The sequence below is a fragment of the Cenococcum geophilum genome, assembly GCF_001692895.1.
Source record: "Cenococcum geophilum 1.58 unplaced genomic scaffold K441scaffold_15, whole genome shotgun sequence".
NCBI classification, from domain to species: domain Eukaryota; kingdom Fungi; phylum Ascomycota; class Dothideomycetes; order Gloniales; family Gloniaceae; genus Cenococcum; species Cenococcum geophilum.
Window position 1 is genome coordinate 552,376 of NW_027137573.1, and position 21,652 is coordinate 574,027.

The 21,652-nt window shown below is 48.0% G+C and overlaps 12 protein-coding genes across 12 annotated transcripts; 4 read left to right on the forward strand and 8 right to left on the reverse strand.

Annotated features, from left to right (window-relative positions):
• Positions 1–962: 962 nt before the first annotated feature.
• Positions 963–1,211, reverse strand: K441DRAFT_554706 (uncharacterized protein; the record flags this gene model as incomplete). The annotated part of the gene is made up of 1 exon (XM_067643243.1): positions 963–1,211. A coding segment is annotated over one exon (249 nt), but the record flags the coding sequence as incomplete, so codon positions are not given.
• A 2,344-nt stretch (positions 1,212–3,555) lies between these two features.
• On the reverse strand, positions 3,556–4,308 carry K441DRAFT_695311 (uncharacterized protein; the record flags this gene model as incomplete). Its single annotated transcript, XM_067652801.1, has 2 exons — positions 4,101–4,308; positions 3,556–3,863 (listed from the first exon to the last, which is right to left on the reverse strand). Exons 1-2 carry the CDS (start codon positions 4,192–4,194, stop codon positions 3,556–3,558), a joined length of 402 nt encoding a protein of 133 aa, XP_067505359.1. The 5' UTR covers positions 4,195–4,308.
• A 67-nt stretch (positions 4,309–4,375) lies between these two features.
• Positions 4,376–6,623, reverse strand: K441DRAFT_608387 (S-adenosyl-L-methionine-dependent methyltransferase). Its single transcript, XM_067645465.1, has 2 exons — positions 6,411–6,623; positions 4,376–6,252 (listed from the first exon to the last, which is right to left on the reverse strand). Exons 1-2 carry the CDS (start codon positions 6,609–6,611, stop codon positions 4,678–4,680), a joined length of 1,776 nt encoding a protein of 591 aa, XP_067505360.1. The 5' UTR covers positions 6,612–6,623; the 3' UTR covers positions 4,376–4,677.
• A 1,368-nt stretch (positions 6,624–7,991) lies between these two features.
• Positions 7,992–8,419, forward strand: K441DRAFT_657841 (uncharacterized protein). The gene has a single exon (XM_067648247.1). The coding sequence runs from the start codon at positions 8,062–8,064 to the stop codon at positions 8,230–8,232; it is 171 nt and encodes a 56-aa protein (XP_067505361.1). The 5' UTR covers positions 7,992–8,061; the 3' UTR covers positions 8,233–8,419.
• A 56-nt stretch (positions 8,420–8,475) lies between these two features.
• K441DRAFT_61171 (uncharacterized protein) lies at positions 8,476–9,409 on the reverse strand. The gene is made up of 2 exons (XM_067645584.1): positions 8,722–9,409; positions 8,476–8,673 (listed from the first exon to the last, which is right to left on the reverse strand). Exon 1 carries the CDS (start codon positions 9,286–9,288, stop codon positions 8,911–8,913), a length of 378 nt encoding a protein of 125 aa, XP_067505362.1. The 5' UTR covers positions 9,289–9,409; the 3' UTR covers positions 8,476–8,673; positions 8,722–8,910.
• On the reverse strand, positions 9,313–9,597 carry K441DRAFT_657842 (uncharacterized protein). Its single transcript, XM_067648248.1, has 2 exons — positions 9,568–9,597; positions 9,313–9,509 (listed from the first exon to the last, which is right to left on the reverse strand). Coding segments are annotated over exons 1-2 (189 nt in total). The 5' UTR covers positions 9,569–9,597; the 3' UTR covers positions 9,313–9,321.
• A 368-nt stretch (positions 9,598–9,965) lies between these two features.
• On the forward strand, positions 9,966–10,241 carry K441DRAFT_657843 (uncharacterized protein). Its single transcript, XM_067648249.1, has one exon. It carries the CDS (start codon positions 10,048–10,050, stop codon positions 10,234–10,236), a length of 189 nt encoding a protein of 62 aa, XP_067505364.1. The 5' UTR covers positions 9,966–10,047; the 3' UTR covers positions 10,237–10,241.
• Positions 10,063–11,667, reverse strand: K441DRAFT_61174 (uncharacterized protein). Its single transcript, XM_067645588.1, has 2 exons — positions 10,365–11,667; positions 10,063–10,309 (listed from the first exon to the last, which is right to left on the reverse strand). Exons 1-2 carry the CDS (start codon positions 11,439–11,441, stop codon positions 10,241–10,243), a joined length of 1,146 nt encoding a protein of 381 aa, XP_067505365.1. The 5' UTR covers positions 11,442–11,667; the 3' UTR covers positions 10,063–10,240.
• A 2,412-nt stretch (positions 11,668–14,079) lies between these two features.
• Positions 14,080–14,965, forward strand: K441DRAFT_676246 (uncharacterized protein; the record flags this gene model as incomplete). The annotated part of the gene is made up of 3 exons (XM_067650935.1): positions 14,080–14,244; positions 14,360–14,647; positions 14,774–14,965. The coding sequence occupies 3 exons, from the start codon at positions 14,080–14,082 to the stop codon at positions 14,963–14,965; spliced, it is 645 nt and encodes a 214-aa protein (XP_067505366.1).
• Positions 14,966–16,031: 1,066 nt separating this feature from the next.
• On the forward strand, positions 16,032–17,056 carry K441DRAFT_686251 (uncharacterized protein; the record flags this gene model as incomplete). The annotated part of the gene is made up of 3 exons (XM_067651974.1): positions 16,032–16,056; positions 16,260–16,516; positions 16,556–17,056. 3 exons carry the CDS (start codon positions 16,032–16,034, stop codon positions 17,054–17,056), a joined length of 783 nt encoding a protein of 260 aa, XP_067505367.1.
• A 190-nt stretch (positions 17,057–17,246) lies between these two features.
• On the reverse strand, positions 17,247–19,192 carry K441DRAFT_686252 (cytochrome P450; the record flags this gene model as incomplete). The annotated part of the gene is made up of 9 exons (XM_067651975.1): positions 17,247–17,381; positions 17,516–17,604; positions 17,638–17,717; positions 17,756–17,897; positions 17,962–18,243; positions 18,337–18,574; positions 18,620–18,772; positions 18,812–19,013; positions 19,152–19,192. 9 exons carry the CDS (start codon positions 19,190–19,192, stop codon positions 17,247–17,249), a joined length of 1,362 nt encoding a protein of 453 aa, XP_067505368.1.
• Positions 19,193–19,602: 410 nt separating this feature from the next.
• Positions 19,603–21,625, reverse strand: K441DRAFT_554662 (uncharacterized protein; the record flags this gene model as incomplete). The annotated part of the gene is made up of 7 exons (XM_067643239.1): positions 19,603–19,874; positions 19,938–20,597; positions 20,663–21,006; positions 21,072–21,239; positions 21,293–21,362; positions 21,417–21,451; positions 21,513–21,625. The coding sequence occupies 7 exons, from the start codon at positions 21,623–21,625 to the stop codon at positions 19,603–19,605; spliced, it is 1,662 nt and encodes a 553-aa protein (XP_067505369.1).
• Between the last annotated feature and the right edge of the window lie 27 nt (positions 21,626–21,652).

Below are 21,652 nucleotides of genomic sequence, written 5' to 3' on the forward strand. Positions count from 1 at the left end.
GTTATAAAATTCTATACCTTTACTACTTAGTAAAACGTTTATAGTTTATAAAGATCTTATTAAAAAGAAGCTCTCTATAACTCTCTTAAAGCTTTACTTTATAACTAACTATTAGATAGCGCTAAATAAGACAGCTTATTAAGTAGTAATTATTTACTTTATTAACAAAGCTAGGCAACTCTTAAAGGTAATACTTGCTCTATAAGAGCATAAGGAAAGCTATAATAGTAAGTAATAGGCAGAGGTGCTTATTAAGGTGCTTAAGGAGTATAAGATTAAAGTAAAGCAAATTAGCTATATAACTAGTATATTTCCGTCCTCTACTTTTACTACTATTAAGCTCTTTACTAACTATACTAAATATAGGTAATAACTACGGCAGCAATAATAGGCTCTGTTGAATTATACAAAAGCGCTTCCCTACTTAGATTGCTGTTTACTACTAAATTCGCTATATTAGCTACGTTATTTTATAGTGTAAGCCTTCCTTTTTACTAAAGACTAAGAAGCTATAGAGCTCGTAGTATAAGCCGTAGAGTAGCTCTAAGCTACGGAGTAGAAGCTTGTAATTAAGTTAGAAAACGAATATAATTAAGATAAAGTTATATAAGCTAAGTAGCAAGAGATGGAAGCCTTAGGCAAGATCTATAATATAGCCGTTTAGCTTAGAGCTTTAACGGAGCGATATTAAAGCTTTATAAAGCTCGCCTATAAGATAATACCGCGCGATAATAAGATACGGTAGAACTCGCGGCTTACTATATTGGAGTTAGCAATTAATCTTAAAAGCTTAATTTAAGTTTTTATTAATAAGAACTATATAAATCTATATAAGAATTAACGTGTTTCACCATCAAACCAGTCACCCTATCGAGCCGGTCAACTCCCCCCACTAAAACGACGGCGCAGCGATATTGCGTAACACCACCACAATTAATTGTAAATTGCAAAACAATATAGTATTATTTAGACTCATCGCTATCTTCTGAACTATTAATTTCTTTCGTGTAGGTGCGGGAGTTGTGCCCAATTTCGCCGCAACGGCCGCAGCGTCTCGCTGCCCGTACCCTCCTCGCAGGCTCTTCGCCGTCGTTACGACTACTACCCTTACTTATAGCGATTAAATCAGCTACTACACCAACTATTAGGGTCTCTTTAACCGCTATATAACGCCGCTTACAACTCCTGCGCTTTATAGCCGCTTTGGTGGCTTCTTATAGGTATATAATTTCCTTACGCATTAACACTATCTTATAGGCTATTTTTTAAGCTCCCTTAGTTAACTACGTAACCTTTTTATTTAAAGAACTTAGAGAAGAACCTAGGCGCCTTTAGATTTTATTTTAAATAAGTGTAGACTGTAACGCTATTTTACTAGCGTTGCGTAGTGTCTTTACCTCCCATATAGCAGTACCTAGTGTAGGCGGAGATAGCGTACGCAACCTTACATTAAGCTTTAATAATACTACGTCTGGGTTAAATAGAACTAGCCTAGTACCTTAAAACCCTACGCAAACATTTAATAATGTAAAAGTCTTATTAAAAGCTTCTTTAAAGGCTAGTAGGAAGATGTCTTTGTTAATATAGTGGACGCGGTAGCGGATTAACGTTAACACGTAGTTGCCGTAATTGCGCTTTAACGGCGAGAAGTAACTAATGTTAAGTAGCTAAAGAAGGTAAAAAGAATATAGAGGTATATAAATAGGGATTATATTCTTCTCCTTATAAAGATCCCAGAAATTAACTAAGTAATAGCTCTTATGCCTATTAAGAATAAATAGCTGTATAGTACCGACGGGCCTTATATACGTGTTAAAGTATTCTAGCTAGGTAAGCGCTAGGTTGTTATTTATCTAGCTAGTAGAACTAACTTAAATAACCTAGTTACGAGGTAAGTTATAGAACTAGGTTAAAATAAGAACCTTACCCGCAAGAATAAGAAAGGGTAGAATAATCTTCCCCGTTAAACTAATAGCTTATATTAGGGTAACCCACTTATAATTACTAGGTTATAGTTTCTTTACTCTACTAGGCTTCTTTAAGCCTATAATAATAAGCTAAGACCCTATTTTGCCTATAAGAAAGCCACATTTATTAAAGTTGTATATATCTTTATTAGTAATTTTATACCCCCTCTTTATTAACCTTATAACGTTAAACTAGGGACTAATAATTGCCGGGTCTTTATAGGCGGCTTACTAGCGATTATATGGTTGGCTCTAATAAGTTTAAATTACTGGAGTTCGCTATATAAAGCAATTAACCTAATTCTTACTAACGGGTGCCCTACTACGCTCCTCTAGTAATTTATTAGCTATATCTTGTATAATATCTTTTAACGTTGCTAAACTATAAGAACTCTTATTAAGAATACGTTTAATAATTACCTTCTTTTTTAGCTTTATTATGCGTTTCCTATTCGGCTTATAGTCGCGTTAACTGCGGGCCCCGGTAACGCAGTTATTAAAGGTCGATTAAGGGATATTATAGATTGCTGCAGCGCGTCTTTGGCTTGGAATTTGCTGCGATGCAATATTAGATAGGGTAAGGTTTATATCTGCTTCAGTATAGAGTTGCGACATGTTGTGGTGTTGAGAAAGTATGCGTCGTGGACGCGCCGTCGTTTTGGTGGGGGAGTCGACCGGCTCGATGGGGTGACCGGTTCGATGGTGAAACACGTTAGCTTAGTAGCAATAAGTAGGAGACTATCCACAAGACAATTGCAATCTTAAAGCATTTATATAATCAATTATAATCAGAAGGGGTGATTATATAATAATCAAAATCTATAGGCTGATTACGATTACGTTGATTATGTGCAACCCTGGCGTAACCGGGGCTCTGAGCTAATTAAAAAGGTATGTTCTGATTATTTTCTATATCGGAAAAGTGGGGTATTATCGATTCCTAGATTGATAGGAAGAGTAGTGGTGTGATGATTTTAGGGAACTGCTCAGTGCAAATGCAACCTATGATCGAGGTTAAAGGGGAAATAGGTAAAAGTGAAATGAGCAAGCCGTTATATTATTATTGCTAGAAAACGTCGGCAGACAAGAAACGGTAGATATCTAATCCAGTATCTTCACGGAATGCAAATCCTCATTGAATAACGTCTTGCTATCAATAATCATATCCCAAGTTGAACCTTCTCATTGGTCATGATAATCGATGGTCTTCAACCACTTTTTGTTGAACGGACTCGTGTGTAGATTGATATGTGAAGAAAAAGGGACTATATATACATGGTGCAGGTGGTAAGACATACAAGGGTAAGTACGAGAGTAAGCAGCTGAAAAATAGTAAGCAAATCCGTCTCAGTTCGACATTTTTCCCCTGGCTCGAACCAAGTTCGCTCATCACTAATCGCACAGCTGAATACAATGATCGTACAACACAGTTAAATTCCTTCACCTACCTTTTAGAGCTTCACATCCACCCTCTCCGCACTCTCCGGGACTCTGTCTTCAGCTACTGACCCTCCCAGACTGCCCCTCTGACCAGCCGGCACATCTTTATCCAATGCTCTCTGACCTGCAAAGGCAGGGTCATGTGCGTTTACAACCTCGCCCTTGTTCCCCACTGTAGATCCCACTCCAGCGAGACCATGGGTCTGCTTCGCCCCGCCTTTGCTCCTATCGTATCGTAGTTTTTGGCTCGTCTGGCCTTGGCCAGGATGACCGAGACCGTGTGCAGGCTGCCTGAATCGGCGCCGTTTAGTGTGTCGGAGGCGTGGTGGTACATTGATGCATTGGTGGTGTCGGTGTCTGCGGGGAGAGTTTCCGCAGAGAATTCGGGTGCGCGGTCTTTCTCTGAAGCTAGGACTCCTGGCTTATGCTGTGAAAGTGTTAGCCTTTGGAGAGCTTCTAGATTATAAAATAGTTGAGATTGAAATTATGCGTGATAATCATGAGTGTCTTTTAAACGTGTATATTTGTAACAGCGCATTAAGCTTTGAAAGAAATATGAACGAGTTGCAGCATGGTTTTCGCGGAGAACTTGAGGGAATACAGGACAATACAATGGACCTGGACTTGACTAGCATAGTAGATTTGATTTGAAATTTATAGTAAGAAAGTTGAAAAAGTAAATTTCGCTTATACCTTTCGTTTCTAAAGGCTCGGATGGAGGGACACGAGAACGAAACTCGCCGGGCTGGTTGGCAACAGAATCTGGATTTTGCGACGCGTTCATCATGATTTTCAATTGAATGGCTGAAAGAAAATATGTTTTGAAGCTTTGAAGCTTTGAAAATGGCCTGAAGAGGTATTCAACACTTGAAATTGGTATATGGAAAATATTGACGTTCAAATATTTGCACAGCGGCTCCTTTTGAAGCTCGAGAATGGTGCCTGGTTCACTAACATCAAATTTACGTCACGGTAAGATGCGGCGAAAAGTGGGACCCTGAGCTTAGACTATCTGTGATCTTCAACTAGCTTGTGATCTATTACTGAATATGGAAGGACAGACATCGGGATCGCGCATTTAGCAGGGAATGGTGGTAGGGCATTGGTTGCGCGTCCCGGTCTGCACCGCGTCTTGGTGTTGACTACATGTGATGATCGTTTATGCTCGCAGCCAAATGTGAATGTTGTTTTGAAGACACATAGAGGTAGGAGACTCCATGATCTTTATTCGTCTTATTGTATTTTTGTTACGATGTATAAGGCTGGGACCTCATCTATTGCGCTTCTTTTTTATATTTTTGTTTTTGGTTGTCGGCGATCCGGCAACGCTGTGGTTTACCCTCATTTTCTTCTCGGGCTCTTGAACTTCGTCCTCGCTGAAACCTAACCATTCCTCTTCTTCTGTATCTTGGTTTTCAGGGGACTCGATGGTCTCATTAGTGGGAACTGGACCATCACTATCCTTCACAAATCCTGCAACGAAGAATCCCATCGTGCCCTTTTCTGTTCCTTTCTCGCACCTGATACAACCTTCAAGCACGTTTCGTCTCTCCTCTTCTCCCATACTCTCCTTATTTCCGACTTTTTCCGCTTCCCATACTCCTCGCCTTTCCCATTTCTTCATACCGTGAACCTGGTCGCTTCGCCTCAATATCCTCCATCCCCTCTCCTTTGCAATAGGAGAAGCAAGAGCGCGGAAAACGACTAATTCGTTCTCCTCGAAATGGATAGAGCACGTCGAATACGTAATTTTTCGGGCAGCAGGGAAGCGCATGGCGTGGGTTAAGATGCGAAGTTGGAAGCCCGAGAGGGCCGTGAGTCGGTTTTCTAGAGCCGCAGCGTCCTTCAACGTGTTGTCTTCTGGCAATTCTTCAATTTCTGCAGGTGTAGATTCTGGAAGAGGCACTGCAGGAGCTGCTTGCTGGCGTTTCCGCTTCTTACTCTTACTGCGGGATGTAGTTGTGCTGTCGACCGCTTTCGGATCTGGTAGGAATACTTTGAGGCTGTCGTCTCGGCCCACAATTCCACTTCCAGAACAGCTTGGATCTAGTAAGAGAGCTCCCACTCGTGACATCTCTGTCTCAGGGTTTGCGGTCAAAAAATCCTGCCCCCCTTTTAATTTTACCACCTTGTCTGCTCCGGCGAGCTTCACCATCTTTTCAAGTGTGTCCGCTCGCCGTTTGTCTCGCTCGTATGCAAATATGGTCTGTTTTTGACCACTCTCTGCTGCATCGTTTCTTCGCTCACATAGGATGGCTGCTAGATGCGTGGTTTTATTTCCTGGCGCTGCGCACGCATCTATCACGTCGCCATCTTCAACTGTAGGGTCGATGAGGTAGGCTGGAAAGCAAGATGCCTTGTCCTGAAAGATAAGCTCGCCGGACGCGTATGCAACCGACCTGCTCAAGTCGGCTTTTGGAGGGAGGGCGATGAGATTAGGGATGTGCGGGTCGAGGTAGAGCAATTTCGCTGTACTAGACTCTGAGACTACATCGGCCAAAGTGTTTGTTTGCAAGTACTCAGAGAACGTAGTATTCAGCTGCGCCTCAAGAGTTGTACGCAGAGTATTTATCCGTATCCAGCGTGGATGTTGCACCGAGGTTGTCTGCGCTCCATTATGTCCCCCAGCTGTATCCTCCGTGCCATCGCTACCACTGTTGATATGCTCCCGGAATGCTTGCAGTGTGCTGAAGCTCTGCCTGAGCCGTGCTTTTATAAATTCTGCGTTCAGGCGGGCTTTATGTCGTGTGATTGCTAGTTTGAGAGCATGGGTTGCGGGGGCCGTAACACCGCGTTTGGAAAGGAGAAGGTCATGCGTTAAAAGTAGGGCAAGAATAGGTGTGAGCTAGTAATTATCGTGGTCAGCATTTGTATCGTGGTAAACCAATTGGAGAGGTAGAAAATTTTGTGATGTAGTGCATAGTGACAAAGAAATTGCCAAGCAGTGTAAAGCGAGAGAGTATCCTAGCCAATATCTCGCACATGATGAGACACAAATAGTACCTTCCTCTCATCCTTAAGAACCCCACTCCTCTCAACTACCTCCTTCAAAACTCCTGACCATTTCGACGCCTCGGTTACTAGTGCGAAGAGCTGCGCTGGGTTGTTTTTGAGGTCCTTCTTGTTATAGATACGAGACTTGAGCGAGCCTCCGGCTTTTTCCGCATTGGTGAGCACTGAAGCCGCCTCATAGTACAGTGACATGATACAACAAGCATTTTGCGGCTTCTTCAAGTTTTCGAAATGGAGGTTGTAGCTATGGATTTGTAGGTTGCCGTAGCACGGTGATCTAAAAGTCCTCCAGCGCAGATTTCAACTCCGAAATCGTCGGACTTGCTTATCATCATCAATCAACCTGTTTCCTTAGTCTCATTTATTCCACACCATAACAAAGACTAGATATGACATATCTAGAAGCTTTGTCTTGTAGCTATCACGAGATGTTTTCCTTCTCGAGGGAAGGAAGAGTTAGACAGAGTGTAGTGCCTTCTAGTATGAAGTGATGATCCACATTAGAAGTAAACCATTCTCGTATAAATTCTATTTGCCAGATTTCATTTCTAGAATTTCTGTATACTAGAACATCACTCAATTCATTATTCTCAATACCCTCGTTAGAAGAACATTACCCTATTACCAAGCACTGCTGATAATAATGGCTGCTCCCGGAGGAACCAACAACGGTAAAAAATCTTGTAATGATAAAGCATACAGAAAAATATCACTAGCATCCGAGCCGCTATCAAACGAGAATTTTCTAGAGATGCGTAGATCACTCAGACTCCTCAAAATTGCCATCCATGTTATTCTCGACGTTCCATCGCAGCGTCTGGCAACAAATGTCCGCTTAGGCTATGCCAAAAATTGGCCCAAAATCCGAGGTGCACTAACCACACTCCGCAAAATCTTCAAAGTGGCTCGGTTCTACGAGTACGGCAGAGACTGCGCAAACTTGCACTAGAGGGCTGAGAGCATTTGGAAGATATGGCTTCGTCAAGAAGATAGCGACAGCTATGGTGACGCTCAGGTGGCCGATGAGAACGCTAACGAGAACCAAACCGGGGCATATTGGAGAGATGAGACCTCAAAATTAACTGAAGATGAAGTACAGCATTTGGTATCTCGCATGGACGAACTCAATAAATTCTTCAGCAACGTGATAGAATGGGTTGAGGTGTTGTACATCAGGATGCGTGAAAGGCTTGGGAGCCAGCCACCACAGTTTCGGAGCTCCTTGAGGGGCACCGCAAGTACGAAATATTAGGTCGCGCCTTTCTAACCCTAACATACCATTACGTGATCCTCATGGCATTGCGGCGGCTCTGTACCGCATCAAGCTGTGGCCTGCGAGCGTACTGGAGCCCAAGGAGGAAACAAAGATGCAGACCACAATCAAAGTATTGGAGGAAAATGTCGAAAATGAAGGTATAATCACCGTTAATTTTCTTCTTGCACTTTGCATTGCTAATTACTCAATGAAGCAGTCGAAGAACCCCCTTCCATGCTCCCATGGCGCGGAAGTGCTCCGGACATCAATAAAGGGTTTGAAGAACTACCTGTAAGACCCTTCCGAAGTAGAAGCATCTCAGATATCGCCAGAGAATCTAAAGAACTACCTTCGACACCCCCCCAGCCTAGAGTCTCCTCAGATATCATGAGAGAATTGGAAACGGCCTCACCTGAGAACCTACTTGAGTGGATTGAGCAGGCAAAAGCAGAGATAAAAAGGAGAGACACAAAATGCGACGAGCTTAAGGCAGAGAATCAAGAGTTTCGAGCAAAGAATACGGAGCTTATGAGACGCTTACAGGCTTCTCTCGACTAAATTACAGACTACCACTTGCTTGAGTAATAACTCAGTATTAGGCTGGAGCGATCCTGCAAGAGTGACAGCAGAGTAGGTGGCACAGTCAGCGGAAGTGCTTGTTAGTGATCAAGTTTTGTTATGAAGCTTACTTGAACGCTTTTTTGTCACTTTAGGCCCAGTACGTAGTTAAGGTTTACTTGTGCCTCGTAGTCATAGATATTTTTTCGTTAATTATACCAAGGCCAACAGGATAGTAGTGAAGAACGGTGGTTACCCCTGAAACTGCCCTATCTCATTAATTACAGTGGCTTTTCAATATCCTAATATTTGATCTCGCCGCCGTTAGTCTTCTCTAGAGGCGGCAACATCTTCAAATCCTCCATCTCCTAGATCGCATCAAAGATACCTTCCCTTGTATCGACAACACTATGCCAGCCTAGCTTCCTGCTTTTATCCATACTAATTATTCGTTAGCAACCATTTTCGAGTGAGTTAACATTAACATACCTCATGCTCCAAAGCTATCCGCCCAAAATCTCACCATCCAGCAGCCCAAACATGTCCTTAACATTGTGCCTACTGAATGGATCTTTCAGCTCAGTAATCCGTGTCTCTCCTTAACCGTTTTCCACGCCGCCACAACCTCGGGTTTCTTCGCCCACTCCTCAAAAGACCACCCAACCTTAACCTTCCCAGCTAGTCCAAACCCCTCGGCGGTGGCGCTATTAGCATCTGTATCGTCTGGAGCTTCAACTCGTCCACCTCAGGAATCCCATACGCGATGCCATACTGCTTCGCCAGCACAGGCCGAAACTTTCCACAAGTAAACATGNTGCCATCAGCAATATTCAAGATCTGGTCCGCCGCCCCATCCGACAGCACAGTCCACTCGGTATGATACGCAATCAGCTTCGCAGACGAGAGATTCCTCTCGACATCCCACGCCGCGATCTCACCAGGGAACGGCCGGTCCCACCCGAGCTCCTTCTGCACGCTCGCAAAGATGGCCAGGCCGTGTGCGATGTTCATGGCGGCCTCGCGCACGGCGCCGGTGATGAAGCCGGGCCGCGTCATGTTCCGGTCCGCCTTGTTGACGCGGCTCCACTCTCACAGGAAGTCCTCTTGCGCGAAGTAGAAGTTGGGCTCGCCGTGGAAGCGCGGGTCGGTTTCCTCCTGCGGGCTGAGCGTCGGCCCGAGGTGGATGCCGTAGTGCTTGTCGCCTGTTTGGAGTAGTAGGCGTTTGGGGATGATGTTGGAGACGGTTAGGGCGTTGAGGAAGTTGTTGAAGAGAAGCACTGGTGCGCGGTTAGTGTGCTGGTTGGTGATATGGAGTTTGGTGTTGGAGAAAAATACTGTTCACTCTTTCCAATTATTCTACGTCGGACCATAGTCCCTGGCCTTCTTTTGGAGATGGTTGGACGTATGATTCAAAGAATACATGGTTACTACACTTTTTTCAGTCCTTATATTCTGCTTTCTTTTTTTAATTCTCCAAAATGCTTAAGCCTTGACATTGTTTTTCTTCAATATCTTCGCAATCTTGTCAGATGAGGTGAGGAGGTCGATTGCCAAGTTCTTCACACTGGGTGCCACTTCGGTGTTAGGTGGTTTCCGGCTTAAGGCATAGATGGTCTCCCAGCGTTGAGGGGATTCCGCAAGCACCCGGACCATATGAGCACCTGTGATGCCATTTGCTCCAGTGATAATGGCAGAGTACTTCTTCCCATCATGGTCGGGAAATGCCGAAAGGCCAGGAAAGGTACCATTGGAGAATACGGTCTAAGTGGTCATGATGACAAATAGTTTTAGTTATTAGCAGTATAGTTTTGGTCAATGATCAATGTTCTGCTTCTCTTCAAACAGATTCTCGAGAGTATTTTTGCAGAGTTCCTCACTATTTTCTTACTCAATCTGTATAGTTACACGGGATTGGAGTATGCGTGGTTTCACCTTAAAGAAACCAACTCCGAAAAAAGAGAGCAGGGCAAACATTGGAAGTCAATATCTGACACCATCTCTTGACCACCTATTCCCTCCTTGTGTATGTCCTCGACATATGCTCGACAGCATCCCACTCATCGTAAGTATCCGGAACCTGTCGACAAAGTCAGTCATCAGCCAACACACCCTAACCCGCATCATCAACTCACCTCAGCCGTCTCCTCCGTCACCAAAACCTCAGCCCCCAAACCTCCATTCCCATCTCCCTCCCGCCCTCCAACCCCCCAAACCTCCTCCTTCCGAAAAAACACAATCTGATTTCCGCCTTCCTCCGTCGTCTCACAAACCACCAACCTCCTCTCGACCCTCCTCCACCTCCTCCGCCCGCCATCCCCATCCCTATTCCCATCCCCCTCCCCCACCACCGACCCCCCCAACCACCCCTCCACCCGCTCCCACCGCCGCACCGGCAAATCCCAATCCCAATAATCCCACACCAGCATCCTCACCTCGACCTCGACCTCCTCCACCCCGCTCAAACACCCCAGCACCTTCCCCAGCACCACCCCCAACGTATCCCTCTCCCTACCCCTCACCGGCTGAGGCGTCGCCTCCATGCAATCCGTCCCGTCGCACGAGACCGGCCGCGCCACTCTACGCGCGCCGGAGGACGGCGGCGGGGAGGTGCGCGTGAGCGGCGGGCCGTCCCACCAGGCCCAGCCGGCCCAGATGGTGAAGCGGAGGCGTTTTGAGAGGGTGAGGAGGGGGAGGAGGGCGTGGAAGTGCGGGGAGAGCGCGGTGCGGGTGGGGATGTAGGGGCCGAAGGGGCCGCGGACTGGGATTTGGTGTTGGAGGGTTAGGGTGACTGGAGCGGTGGCATCATTGACGTTGGTGGGGGTGGAGGTGTCGCTGGTGGTGGTGGCTGGGGCGGCGGATGATGGGTTCGGTGATGATGATGGCGGTGGTGGGGTTGCGGTGCCGCGGGGCTGGTGGCACGCAGGTGGGTTGTTGAATGCGAGGGCGGTTTGCTCGAGGACTTCGTGGCGGGTTTGGGCGCAGGTGTGGAGGAGGTTTAGGGGCGGGCGGGTTGGGAGGAAGATCTCGTCTTCGATGTAGGTGGGTTGGGTTGGGGTCAAGCGCTTGATGGCGTAGGAGCTTGGCCGTGGGGATGTGGAGTAGATGTGAGAGGGGAGGAAGAGGTGAGTGTAGATTTCGTTGCGGAGTTCGCGGGGGAGAGTGAGTAAAGTAGGTTTAAGAGTGGTCGTTATGGTAGGGGAGGAAGGCATTGCTGCTAGGGATTGTGTAGGGGGTTATGTGTTGTAACAATGGAGATATATGTTAAAGCCTCCAAAGGCAAGAAAGATGGAATTGAAGTTAATTGAGAGTAATTGAGTCTAAGGTGAGTGGATAGGCTCGAGTTAATATACCATGTGTGCAATTATTGCTGCCTACGGCATGGAGTAAGGGTTCGTGCGATAGGTTGATCTCATACCGCTTTAAGAAACACTGCATCATTTAATTGTGTTACGTTTTGGGTTACGCCTATAAGGAATTATTTTGTATATTATCACAATACCATCCATGGCTTATCTGTATATAATTATTACTAAATGGCAGCGTTATAGTTGTACTCGCGATAAAGTGGAGTGTTTGTTTACTGTTGGTTGTTTCAGCACCGTTGTTTCGAGAACCGCTCTGACGCTAGTCTAAACGGGTAAACGTACACATCCATTCGTTGCTTAGTATTTATGAAGGAAGTCTTGAATCATCTTTTCAAGGTACTGACTGGAGACTTACAAGAAGGCAACATCATCACAGCAGTTTCCACCGCTTTAGAATAATCTGATATATAATAATGGCTAATGTCTGGAGGGAAGACTCACCAAGACATGCGAGTGAAATTGGAATTCCTGAATGACCCTGAAAGAGCCATTTAGTTAGTAGAAGTTGCCAACTCCAGAACATAATTACATCGGTATCTCTCATGTTAGGAATACCGAGACCCAAGTGCCACTACGCCATGCTGATCAACTTTTCGGGGGGCTGCAAAGGAGAGAGGCATCTGAATTGCGTAGATAAAAGTGGCAACACTGTCTGCGCCTAAACAGCTGATTGGGATTATCCCTTAACCTGTCAGCGCCAACATGTTATCGATAAATATTCTCTATTATTATTGATTGGGTATTTTGTATTTACACAACCTCTCCGATTGGCCTAATTCTTATCGATAAGAGAAGGACTAATTTTGACGGGTTAAGGGATAGGATGCTGCTTACGATACGTTCCTCCTAGATACCTATTTAAGAACTATATAACTAAAAAATAAGAAACCCATCTATTCCACTAAAACCCTTTATACTACGTCAGAAAGATATTTATATGAGTATCGCAAGTTCGAGCATGAAATATGCGAGAGTATAGACGATGCCACCGCCCAAAAAAGGGCCCCTCCAATTTCAGCAGCGTCTTGCCAATCCGGAGTACGAATTCCGTCTATTTCAGCGTGATCGGGAAGTCTCCTAGTGCAGCTCGCGCATTCTTGGCCTATCGGTGTCCAGAATCTGCAGAATGGACATGACATCCCTCCAGCGAATGAACAAAACTAGGATTAGTTTAGCAGTTACCTACGATAATAGCGGCTTTCAGTACCGGCACCCAGCGGTCAAGGCCACTTGTGCTTTGAGCATAGCAAAAAATCCTGTCGTCTGGCATACATGAACTCTAGTTTTAATAGAGGTCAGCCAAGCTACTTATTGAGATTTCCTACCTCACTTGTGAATATGCTCCCCCCAGGATTCACTCAGAGTGGTCCCATTCCACTTCAATAATTCTTGTTAACCGTCTTTTGTGATGTGCTGCATATGCATCGCTCTGATTTTTTAGTAGCCTGATCTCGTCCTAAAGGATCATTTAACCCCATCGAATATCAAGATTGGAATTGGACTTTACATCTGTCAATTTGCGCTGTGTAGAATCTAATATAAATAGACGACTGCCTTTATACATATATAGAGCCACTTTTGCGCGGTTCCCTAACATGAAGTGATCGTGTTCCCATTGTAGCTTACATTCCCATTGAGGCCGCAGCGAGTGCTCCAGAACCGCAGCAGCAATTCCGTCAGCGCTGATCCACTGGGTAAATAGAGTTGGGTTATAGATCGAGTCAGACCGTGGGAGTTCGGATGGACGCCATACAGACATCTCGGTAGATGTAATCAGACCACTATAATAAAGCCTCGATCGCTTGAGAAAATGTCAGCAAGATGGCCCGTGCATACTACTAAGCTCTTGTAACGTGTCCCGCCGTACTATGGTACGGCCAAAAAGACGGAGAGTGATCGCGAGTCTATCGCGACTCTTGCGGGACCCGATATGTATACTCTTACAGCTCTTAAGCCTTCTAATTTACCCAGTTAGGCTTTATAAATTCAAATAAATAAAAAACTTTTTAAAGATAGTATTTTTAAAACTTTTTTTAATGGTTCTTTAACTTAACTTGGTTTTAACTTTATATTACTTCGTGTTTGCCTTGTTTGCATGCCAAGCCTTGCACCACAGATCGATTCGCCTACACCTCTTCTCTGTATATACAACTTTGCCCATACGTAGATCCTCTCAATACGAGTCTTCTACTACGTCCCTGACACTTTACATGTACCTCCATCACTTCCTACAACACTATCAATCGTGCGAGATTACCACGGGCCCACGAGAGGTACGGTAGTGTAGGAAGCTCAGCTGGGCGCGTCGACGGTGAGAGATCACCACGGGCCTACCGAACGCGCGATTGCAGAAGAGATGTTGGATACAGCCTCATTTAGAAAGCGAGATAATTAACTAACTGTGAGAGATTTAACAAGGCCCACAGGCAGTTTGATACAGCGACAGAAGTCGACAGTGACAGAAGTCACCACCAAATACAGCATGGCTACAGAAGACGACTCTGACGTAGAGAATCTCATTACGGGCCTTCAACGCCTCTCTACCGAAGACTACGGTGCATCCATTGATAAGAATACTATTACGATATTTAGTAGAACTACAAATACCACCACCACAGTTACTACAACTCAAGAGCTTATGGCCGTCGTACGTGCAGAGCCCGGGGCTTGGTTCAACCTCATCCACCACCTCTCAGCCGAATCCAATCAACTCCAGGGTGACGTAGCACGCCTGCGCCGATCGCGAGTTTCCTACCGTACAGCTCTTCGATCTGACAGCCCTCACTAAGCAACTCGTGATCGCGATCGCGCAGAAGGAACGAACAAGAAGTATCCAGACCCACCTCCATTCTACGGCGATCGCGATCGGGCGACGTTTGGACTTGGCTCCTGCACCTACGATCAAAGCTTCGGCAGAGCGCCTGCCTGTTCACTACCGAGCAGACAAAATTGACTACAATCAAGATCACTGTAGGAGCTTCACATACGATATCATTAAGGCTCGAAGCGATCCAACCACACCAGACAATAGCTACACCACAGCTAAGCAGGTGATTCAAGATCTCACTGATATTTGACGAACGCCTTAAAGATAAGATCGCTAACGCAGAACGAAAGCTTCACAATGGCAATTTACAGATGCAAGAAGACTAGATGTTCCCTCATTACTATACTAGATTCGTGGCTACTATGGTTCCTCCACATCTTACATTCAACGATCAAATTCGACTCCTCAAGAGACTCCTCAACGAACGCATGGCCGACTCTATGGCAGGCAGATGGACATTCAGAAAAATACTCGAGAAGCCACTGATCATCTGCGACAACTCGACCGTGAGCAACGCCAGTTGGAAAAGCAAAACAAGTAGAGCTCGAAGCTCAATCAGTCGCCCCAATCGCTCGCCAAACTCTCACATCTACGATCACTAAACCTAGCTAGGAAATCAGTGATGGCCAGCAGATCTTCGGAAACGGTCTCAAAAGATAATTCGGTGTGATTCGGATCGACTCTGTCACTGATTTGACCGCCCTATCGTCTCGCGCGACGACACCATTGTATCTGCCCACCCTCCCACGCCCGATTGTCTTCACCACATCACCACCATGCCTCTGTACAATATACCGGCTTCAGGTTTGATTGATATAGTTATAAGGAAGCAGCTCTGCAAGGGACAGAGGCCTGCGTCAAGGGACTTCGGCTAGTGGCGGGCGGGTAGTACGCTAGGCAATAGTAGCGCTTTATATCTTCTTTCCTCTATTAGCTTGTAGAAGCTAACAGGCTATTTTTGGGTTAGTAAAGGCTTTTAATATAGGTATAAGTATAATAATGCGGTTATATCCTTCGCATTGGCCGAAATCCTTCGCTAAAATGCATGGAACGTAAGTCTAGCGGTGAATATCCTCTCTACTCACATTGACCGATTATGCATCTGCACTGTCATCCCTTCTATCTATTTATATAATATATTCTTGTCCTTATTAAAGCACGGGTAGGGCTTTATACAAGAACGGGGCAGACGCCCTCCCTGCTAGTATATTTTCAAAATAAGTGAGCCCTTGCAAAACGGTTGGGCTGTATTATTCTGCTAGCATACTAGCAGGGAGGGCGTCTGCCCCGTACGTGTTACCCCCTTGTATACTCATTGCTAGCGTTAGCTTTTTGGAGTAAGCTTGACTTACAAACGAGAATATGCTTAATCTGTATGGAATATTTTTAGCTTATTAACACGGTGTATCGTCGCCGGGAAAACCTTTCTCTTAAATTATATAACCTCCTATTTTCGCCTCTTCTGTCTTTCCTTGTGCGTTCGATCGGTACCCTAGCTAGCGTCAACGTGAGGACTCTACACCTGCAACTACCAAAGCCCCCAGTAAAGAGCCATACCAACCCGTTATCCACAATGGCTTCCTCATCCGACGACATTAAACTACGCAATGGCTTCAACTCCGACACCCCCCAGTCAATGGCTCGAAGCCCATCCCCAACGGCACGAAACAACCAGACCCACTCCCTGCCTACACACCTCCAGCAACCGGCATCCTCTCCGTGCTCCCTCCCTCCTGGGTTCCCTACGGCGAACTGATGCGGCTCGAGAAGCCCGCGGGCCTCTACGCCTTCTTCGTTCCCTTCCTCCTCGGGACCTTCCACGCCGCCAACCTTAGCACCCGTCCCCACCCCCTCGCACCTAGCCCACCTCACAACCCTCTTCCTCGCCTTCTCCATCCTCTCCCGCGGCGCCGCCTGCACCTGGAACGACCCTCGACGCCCCCTTCGACCGCCTCGTCCCGCGCTGCCGCCTCCGCCCCTCGCCCGCCGCGCCATCCCGCTCCGCTCCGCGCACCTCTTCGCCGCGACCCAAACCGCCCTCTCCATCGCCGTCCTCGCCGCCCTCCCAGGCAGCTGCGTCCCGCACGCCGCTGTTCTAACCCCGCTCTAGCTCCTCTACCCGTTTGCCAAGCGCGTCACACACTACCCGCAGGCCGCCCTCGGCTTCCCGTTTGCGTGGGCCGTGCTGGTGGCTTGCTCCGCGCTAGGGGTCGAGGTGTTCAGTCCCGCCAACCGCGTCGCGACAACCGCCCTCTTCGCCTCTAACGTCCTCTGGACAATCATCTACGACACCGTCTACGCGCACCAAGACGCCGCCGTCGACGTCGCCGCGGGGGTCAAGTCGATGGCCGTGCGGTTCGGCCCGCGCACCGAGCTGCTCGCTTCGGCCCTCAGCGTGCTGCAGTTCGGGCTGTTGGTGATTGTGGGCGTGCAGGCGGGGTTCGGCCCGCTGTATTTTGCGGGGAGCTGTGTGGGGGCTGCGCTGGGGACGGCGCGGATGCTGGTGAAGGTGGATTTGGGGGATCCGGCGAGTTGCGCGTGGTTTTTCCGCCATGGGTTTTTTGAGGTGGGCGGATGTATGGTGGGTGGGTTAGTTGCTCAGTATCTGGTTAGGTTGGGGGGTGGGTATTAGAGGCCGGCGAGGAGATTTCTGGCTGGTTTGAATGCGTCTGGTGTTGGATGGTAAATTGATGGGTGCGTTGTTAACTCTTCGCCGTCCATGAGCAATCATCGAGGTTCCTAGTATATCCACTTACTTCTAGTATCCCAGCGACTCCTTTTCCATCTACCTCAATCAAAACCGGTTCATAAAAATCCGTCCTTCACCGACTGCAGCACCCCCAGCCGCCCTCTCGAACAATTAACTCCTCATACGCCTTGCTCCTAACCGACACCTTCACCGGAAACGGCTCATCCATTGTATCATGCCTCAACCGACGACTGTCGTACGGACCCTTCTGCTCAGGTCAGTACAACCTCGCAAAACCCTACCTCATCTCCCGCTCATCTCAGACCCTCCCCTGCCACAAAACCCACCGACACATGGAAGAAACGAAGGAAGAAGGGAAGAAAGGGAGGAAGGAAAACTCACTGCCACAAAATCAAACCCCGCAACCAACCTTGCCACCACAACAAACAACTCCATCTGCGCAACCCTGTAACCCACACATACCCTTCCCCCTCCCCCAAACTGCTACAGCCCCTCCGTCACACTCGCCTCACCCCCCTTCCCATCGATCCAGCGCTCGGGCCGGAACGCCTCAGGGTCTTCAACAGCCCCGCACACCGCAACACTGTTAATCACGAAGTTGGCCCGGCCGGGAAGAAGTACTCGAACGCTAGATCCTGCATGAGGTCGTGCGGCGGGATGGTGCGGACGAGCGGACGCCAGCGCGGGAGCTCTTTCACAACCACGCTGACGAAGGGGAGGGACGGCATGTCTGCAATGCAGGGGAAACGGAGGCGCGGGTTACCTACAGTCCCGGCGTCCGCCCCGTCCGCCTTATCCGCCCCACCATCTCCGCCCGACCTCCACACCACCGTCTCCACACACAGCGTTAATCTCTGCGCGCGCTCTGGCAAAGACAGCAGGGTGGCATAGCGCCGTAATGGCGAACGTATTCAGCGCGAGCTGCGTGTTATCGCTCTCCGCCGAAATGACCGACAGCGCCAGGTACATCGCGATCTCATCATCCCCCGTATACCGCGTATCAGGATGCAGCAAGGCATCGCGCATGAAAGACGGCGGGGCGGTCCCAGCCGCGACGGCGCTTCGGACGGGGCCCCACCACGTGCGGAAGACATCGTAGTGCGTATTCCCTATGGCTCCCTAGTAGGGGCGCTAGAACTGTAGTGGGCGCGGTAGCCGCGAGAGCTGCGGGAAGAAGTTGATGGTGCTGGCGTTGATGCTACGGATGAACTGGATCGTGACGGCGAGCAGGGCGTCGAGCTCAGGCGTTGGTTTGAGGAGGCATTCGCCCAGCACGATCCAGTGCATGACGGAGTTCGAGTAGCGGAAGTGGTGCTTGTGCCAGAGGGCGGGCTGCAGCAGGTAGGCGGCTAGCAGCTGCGCGCTCTCGAGCTCCTGCCACTCGCCGTACGTCAATGCCGCGCCGTTTATGAGGTGGTGCATGACGTGTCGACCCTCGGCCTATTGCGCGGTTTGGCATAGTACGGTGCGTTTGCCGCGGCTGACGAGCCCGCTGGCGATGGGGAAGGGCTGTTCGCTCATGATGGCGCCGCGCTTGGCGATGATTTCGGAGATGGCCCGGCCGCTGTTGAGGAGGACCCACGTCTTGGGGCCTAGGTGGAGTGTTGTCATCTCGCCATACTGAGAGAGGGAGGAGAGCTGACAAGGTATCAATTTTTTTTGTTAGAAAATGTATACTGGCCCATTGAAAGGGCTGAGCTGAATCATGCGAGCCTTGTGGAATTGAAGCCAGCTACCAAATATGGGGATGCCTCGAGGTCCGGGTGGTAGTCTCCATTGTTTTCCTGCCGGCGCTTTGCGTTGATCGATTGGCTTGAACATTTCTCGGATTATAAGAAATGGAACGGCCACAATACAGATAATTGAAAGGAATAGAGGGCTACTAGGGCGTTGAGGCTATGAAACTCGCTGAAGACCGACATCGCCGAGGTCTCTGCTCTGGGGTGTCTCTTGGAGTAGAAAAATATGTGGGGGTAAGACGTATTTTACCCCCATAGTGATGATACGGTTTGTGTACGTTCCTGAGGTGAATCTGTTAGTGGGGGGGTAGGTAGACATCCATAGGAGCCTCCTGTGATCACGTGATAGCTTCGCTAGTATATGGATTCTTCGTGACGACTCCACCTCATGGAGTCTCCACACACCACCACCATACACCTGCGTTCCCGTGTGACAGAATCTAACAAGCGATCCGTATGCTGATGCGGAAACCTGGCTAGCTAGTGCTTTCACTTTGTAGTTGCATATGCATACAATAAGCAGAGAGCTTAGCACAGGGTTTCACACGAAAATGATCGGCACGTTCACCGTACAGTACAAGGATCATCTAGGTTACTCGGTGGGTCAGATATCACGGAACGAAGGAAGCAGCTTACACGCATCACGGAAAAAATAAAATAAAAGATGTGTAACAATATTCATCATCCGTTATCCCGATGCACATCTTTTAGTCGAATCCTTTAAATATCCTAACATATTCTTATGCCGCAGCACTCGAGACTGGCGCCTTGCACTTCGGCTTCCCTGCCAAAGTAAATCGACAAGAAATCCCTCGCAAAAGCTTTATCGGATTCGTTCCAGGCGTCTAATCCCATGCGAGTAATGTGGTCGCTCCCCACAACAAGACCATCCTCAACATCGCCAGAATCCTCATCGCCAGCTGCATCTACTAGGTCAGCTAGCGAGGATACGAAGAGAGAAGTAAGCCGGTGGAAGTATGCAATGATAGCTGTATGCAGTCCTGCACTGGCAAGTCCACTGGCCGTCATCAGATCGGCCTCGTTACCTTCCGTCTGAATGCCACCAGGAACAAAGTCAGAAAGGTTGCCGAGCATTTCTCGATCCCGATCGGCCTCTTCGCTCAAATATGCGTCTTTCTCTCCCGCCGATGCCCACCACATGAAGCCCGAATAGGCAAGTTGTGACCAAGTCATGGGCTCGATGAGTTTGTCGTCGTAGCCTACATCACCCTCGCTTTCACTATCATTACCTGAATCATGTGGTAGTAATGCCGTGCGGTCATCTGTATCCTCGTCGGGTTCAATGTCCGCCATATGGGAGCCATGCCGAATCTTCCACAGTTCCTGATGGAGGATTTTAAACCGCCTGAGGTCCCTTTGGGATGCCTTTATTTGGGCACCCTGAGATGTTTTTATGGTCGGCCAGCGACGCTCTTGTGGCGGATGCTCATACGTTGCTGGCATTTCAACGATTATATCGTACAGGTTTTTCTTTATTGCTAGGATCTCGTCCGTTGTGCATGCCAACCAGCCATAGGGAGCTGGTTCTGCATCTCCTTGGGATGCATCCGGTGAGCTTCGCGGTATCGCTTCCTTCTTGAGAAGAGAAATGTCGTGTATGCCAAGGTTGAAAAAGGAGCGGAGTCGATGGAGGGAATCTGACACACATGGGAGAAGGTCGCACACCGACGCAGGAATGCTTGATAATATCGATAGATCATAGACTATATAACTGCAATTAGAATTGGCTAAGAACTGTAGGATTGTAATAGCGGTATCATGGACGTACCAAACTCGCAGGTCAGCCGGACAGGCGGGGGCGCAATGAACAAAATTCGTTTTCGGAGCAGGGCCTCTCGGTGTAATGGAAACACTAAAGGGCCAAAAGTGTCGATATATTTGACAATTGACAATGCTGGATGCAAAGGTGGAAGAGACTGGTCGGTAGGGAGGACAGCAGTAAGGCTGGAGAGAGCACGATTTCTGCTGTGTCCCCTCCACGATGGGCTTGGTTGCACTGAAGATTCGGGGACGTTAGATTTTGAGTTGTGCGCATCCTGTTTATGGTCTGATCGGAATTGTTCCCAAAATTGCTCCAAGGGTTCGGTTTTCGAAACGTCATCTACTAGCACACTAGGCTGGCTGATAAGCAGGTGGTTCGGCGCACGAAAACGTATTTGGGACACGTTGACACTTACGCGGCTAGGTCTTGAAGACTTTGAGCATGAAGCCAGCTCCTCCCAAGTCTTCCATAGCTTAGCGGTACCAAAATACCCACAGCAACGAGATGCGCATTGCGCTCTGATTCTGAGGCCGGCCCGTTAACAAATGCACTCAACCCAGCATATCCCTCATGTATAAAGTATCTCCATGCAAAGCGTTAGTGATAAGTACAGCCAGCCGTTATTGCGAAACGTACACCAGGTCGTCCTTGACTGTATGTAAGCCCGAAGGCAATGATTTGAACTCGACTGCTCCGTCTAGCTCCACTATGTTGCGTGAGCAAGCGATCGACTGAAGGTGATAAGGGTTGGCATGCATACACTCAATAGTTGACCGCTTCCACGCGATAGTATACCTGCGCAGGCTTTATTAGCATATCTGTGGGTTTAGCGGCTTGCTGGAGCTCGTATACACACCCTACCTTCTGGTCGAACTTGATTAGGAACAGCGCCGACAGTGGCGGCGGCCGTGTCGCATCATTAGTGAACGAATCGACATCGGTCATGCTAGCATCGCTGGTTTCCGACATTGTGTGAAGTGAACATGACATGCGGTG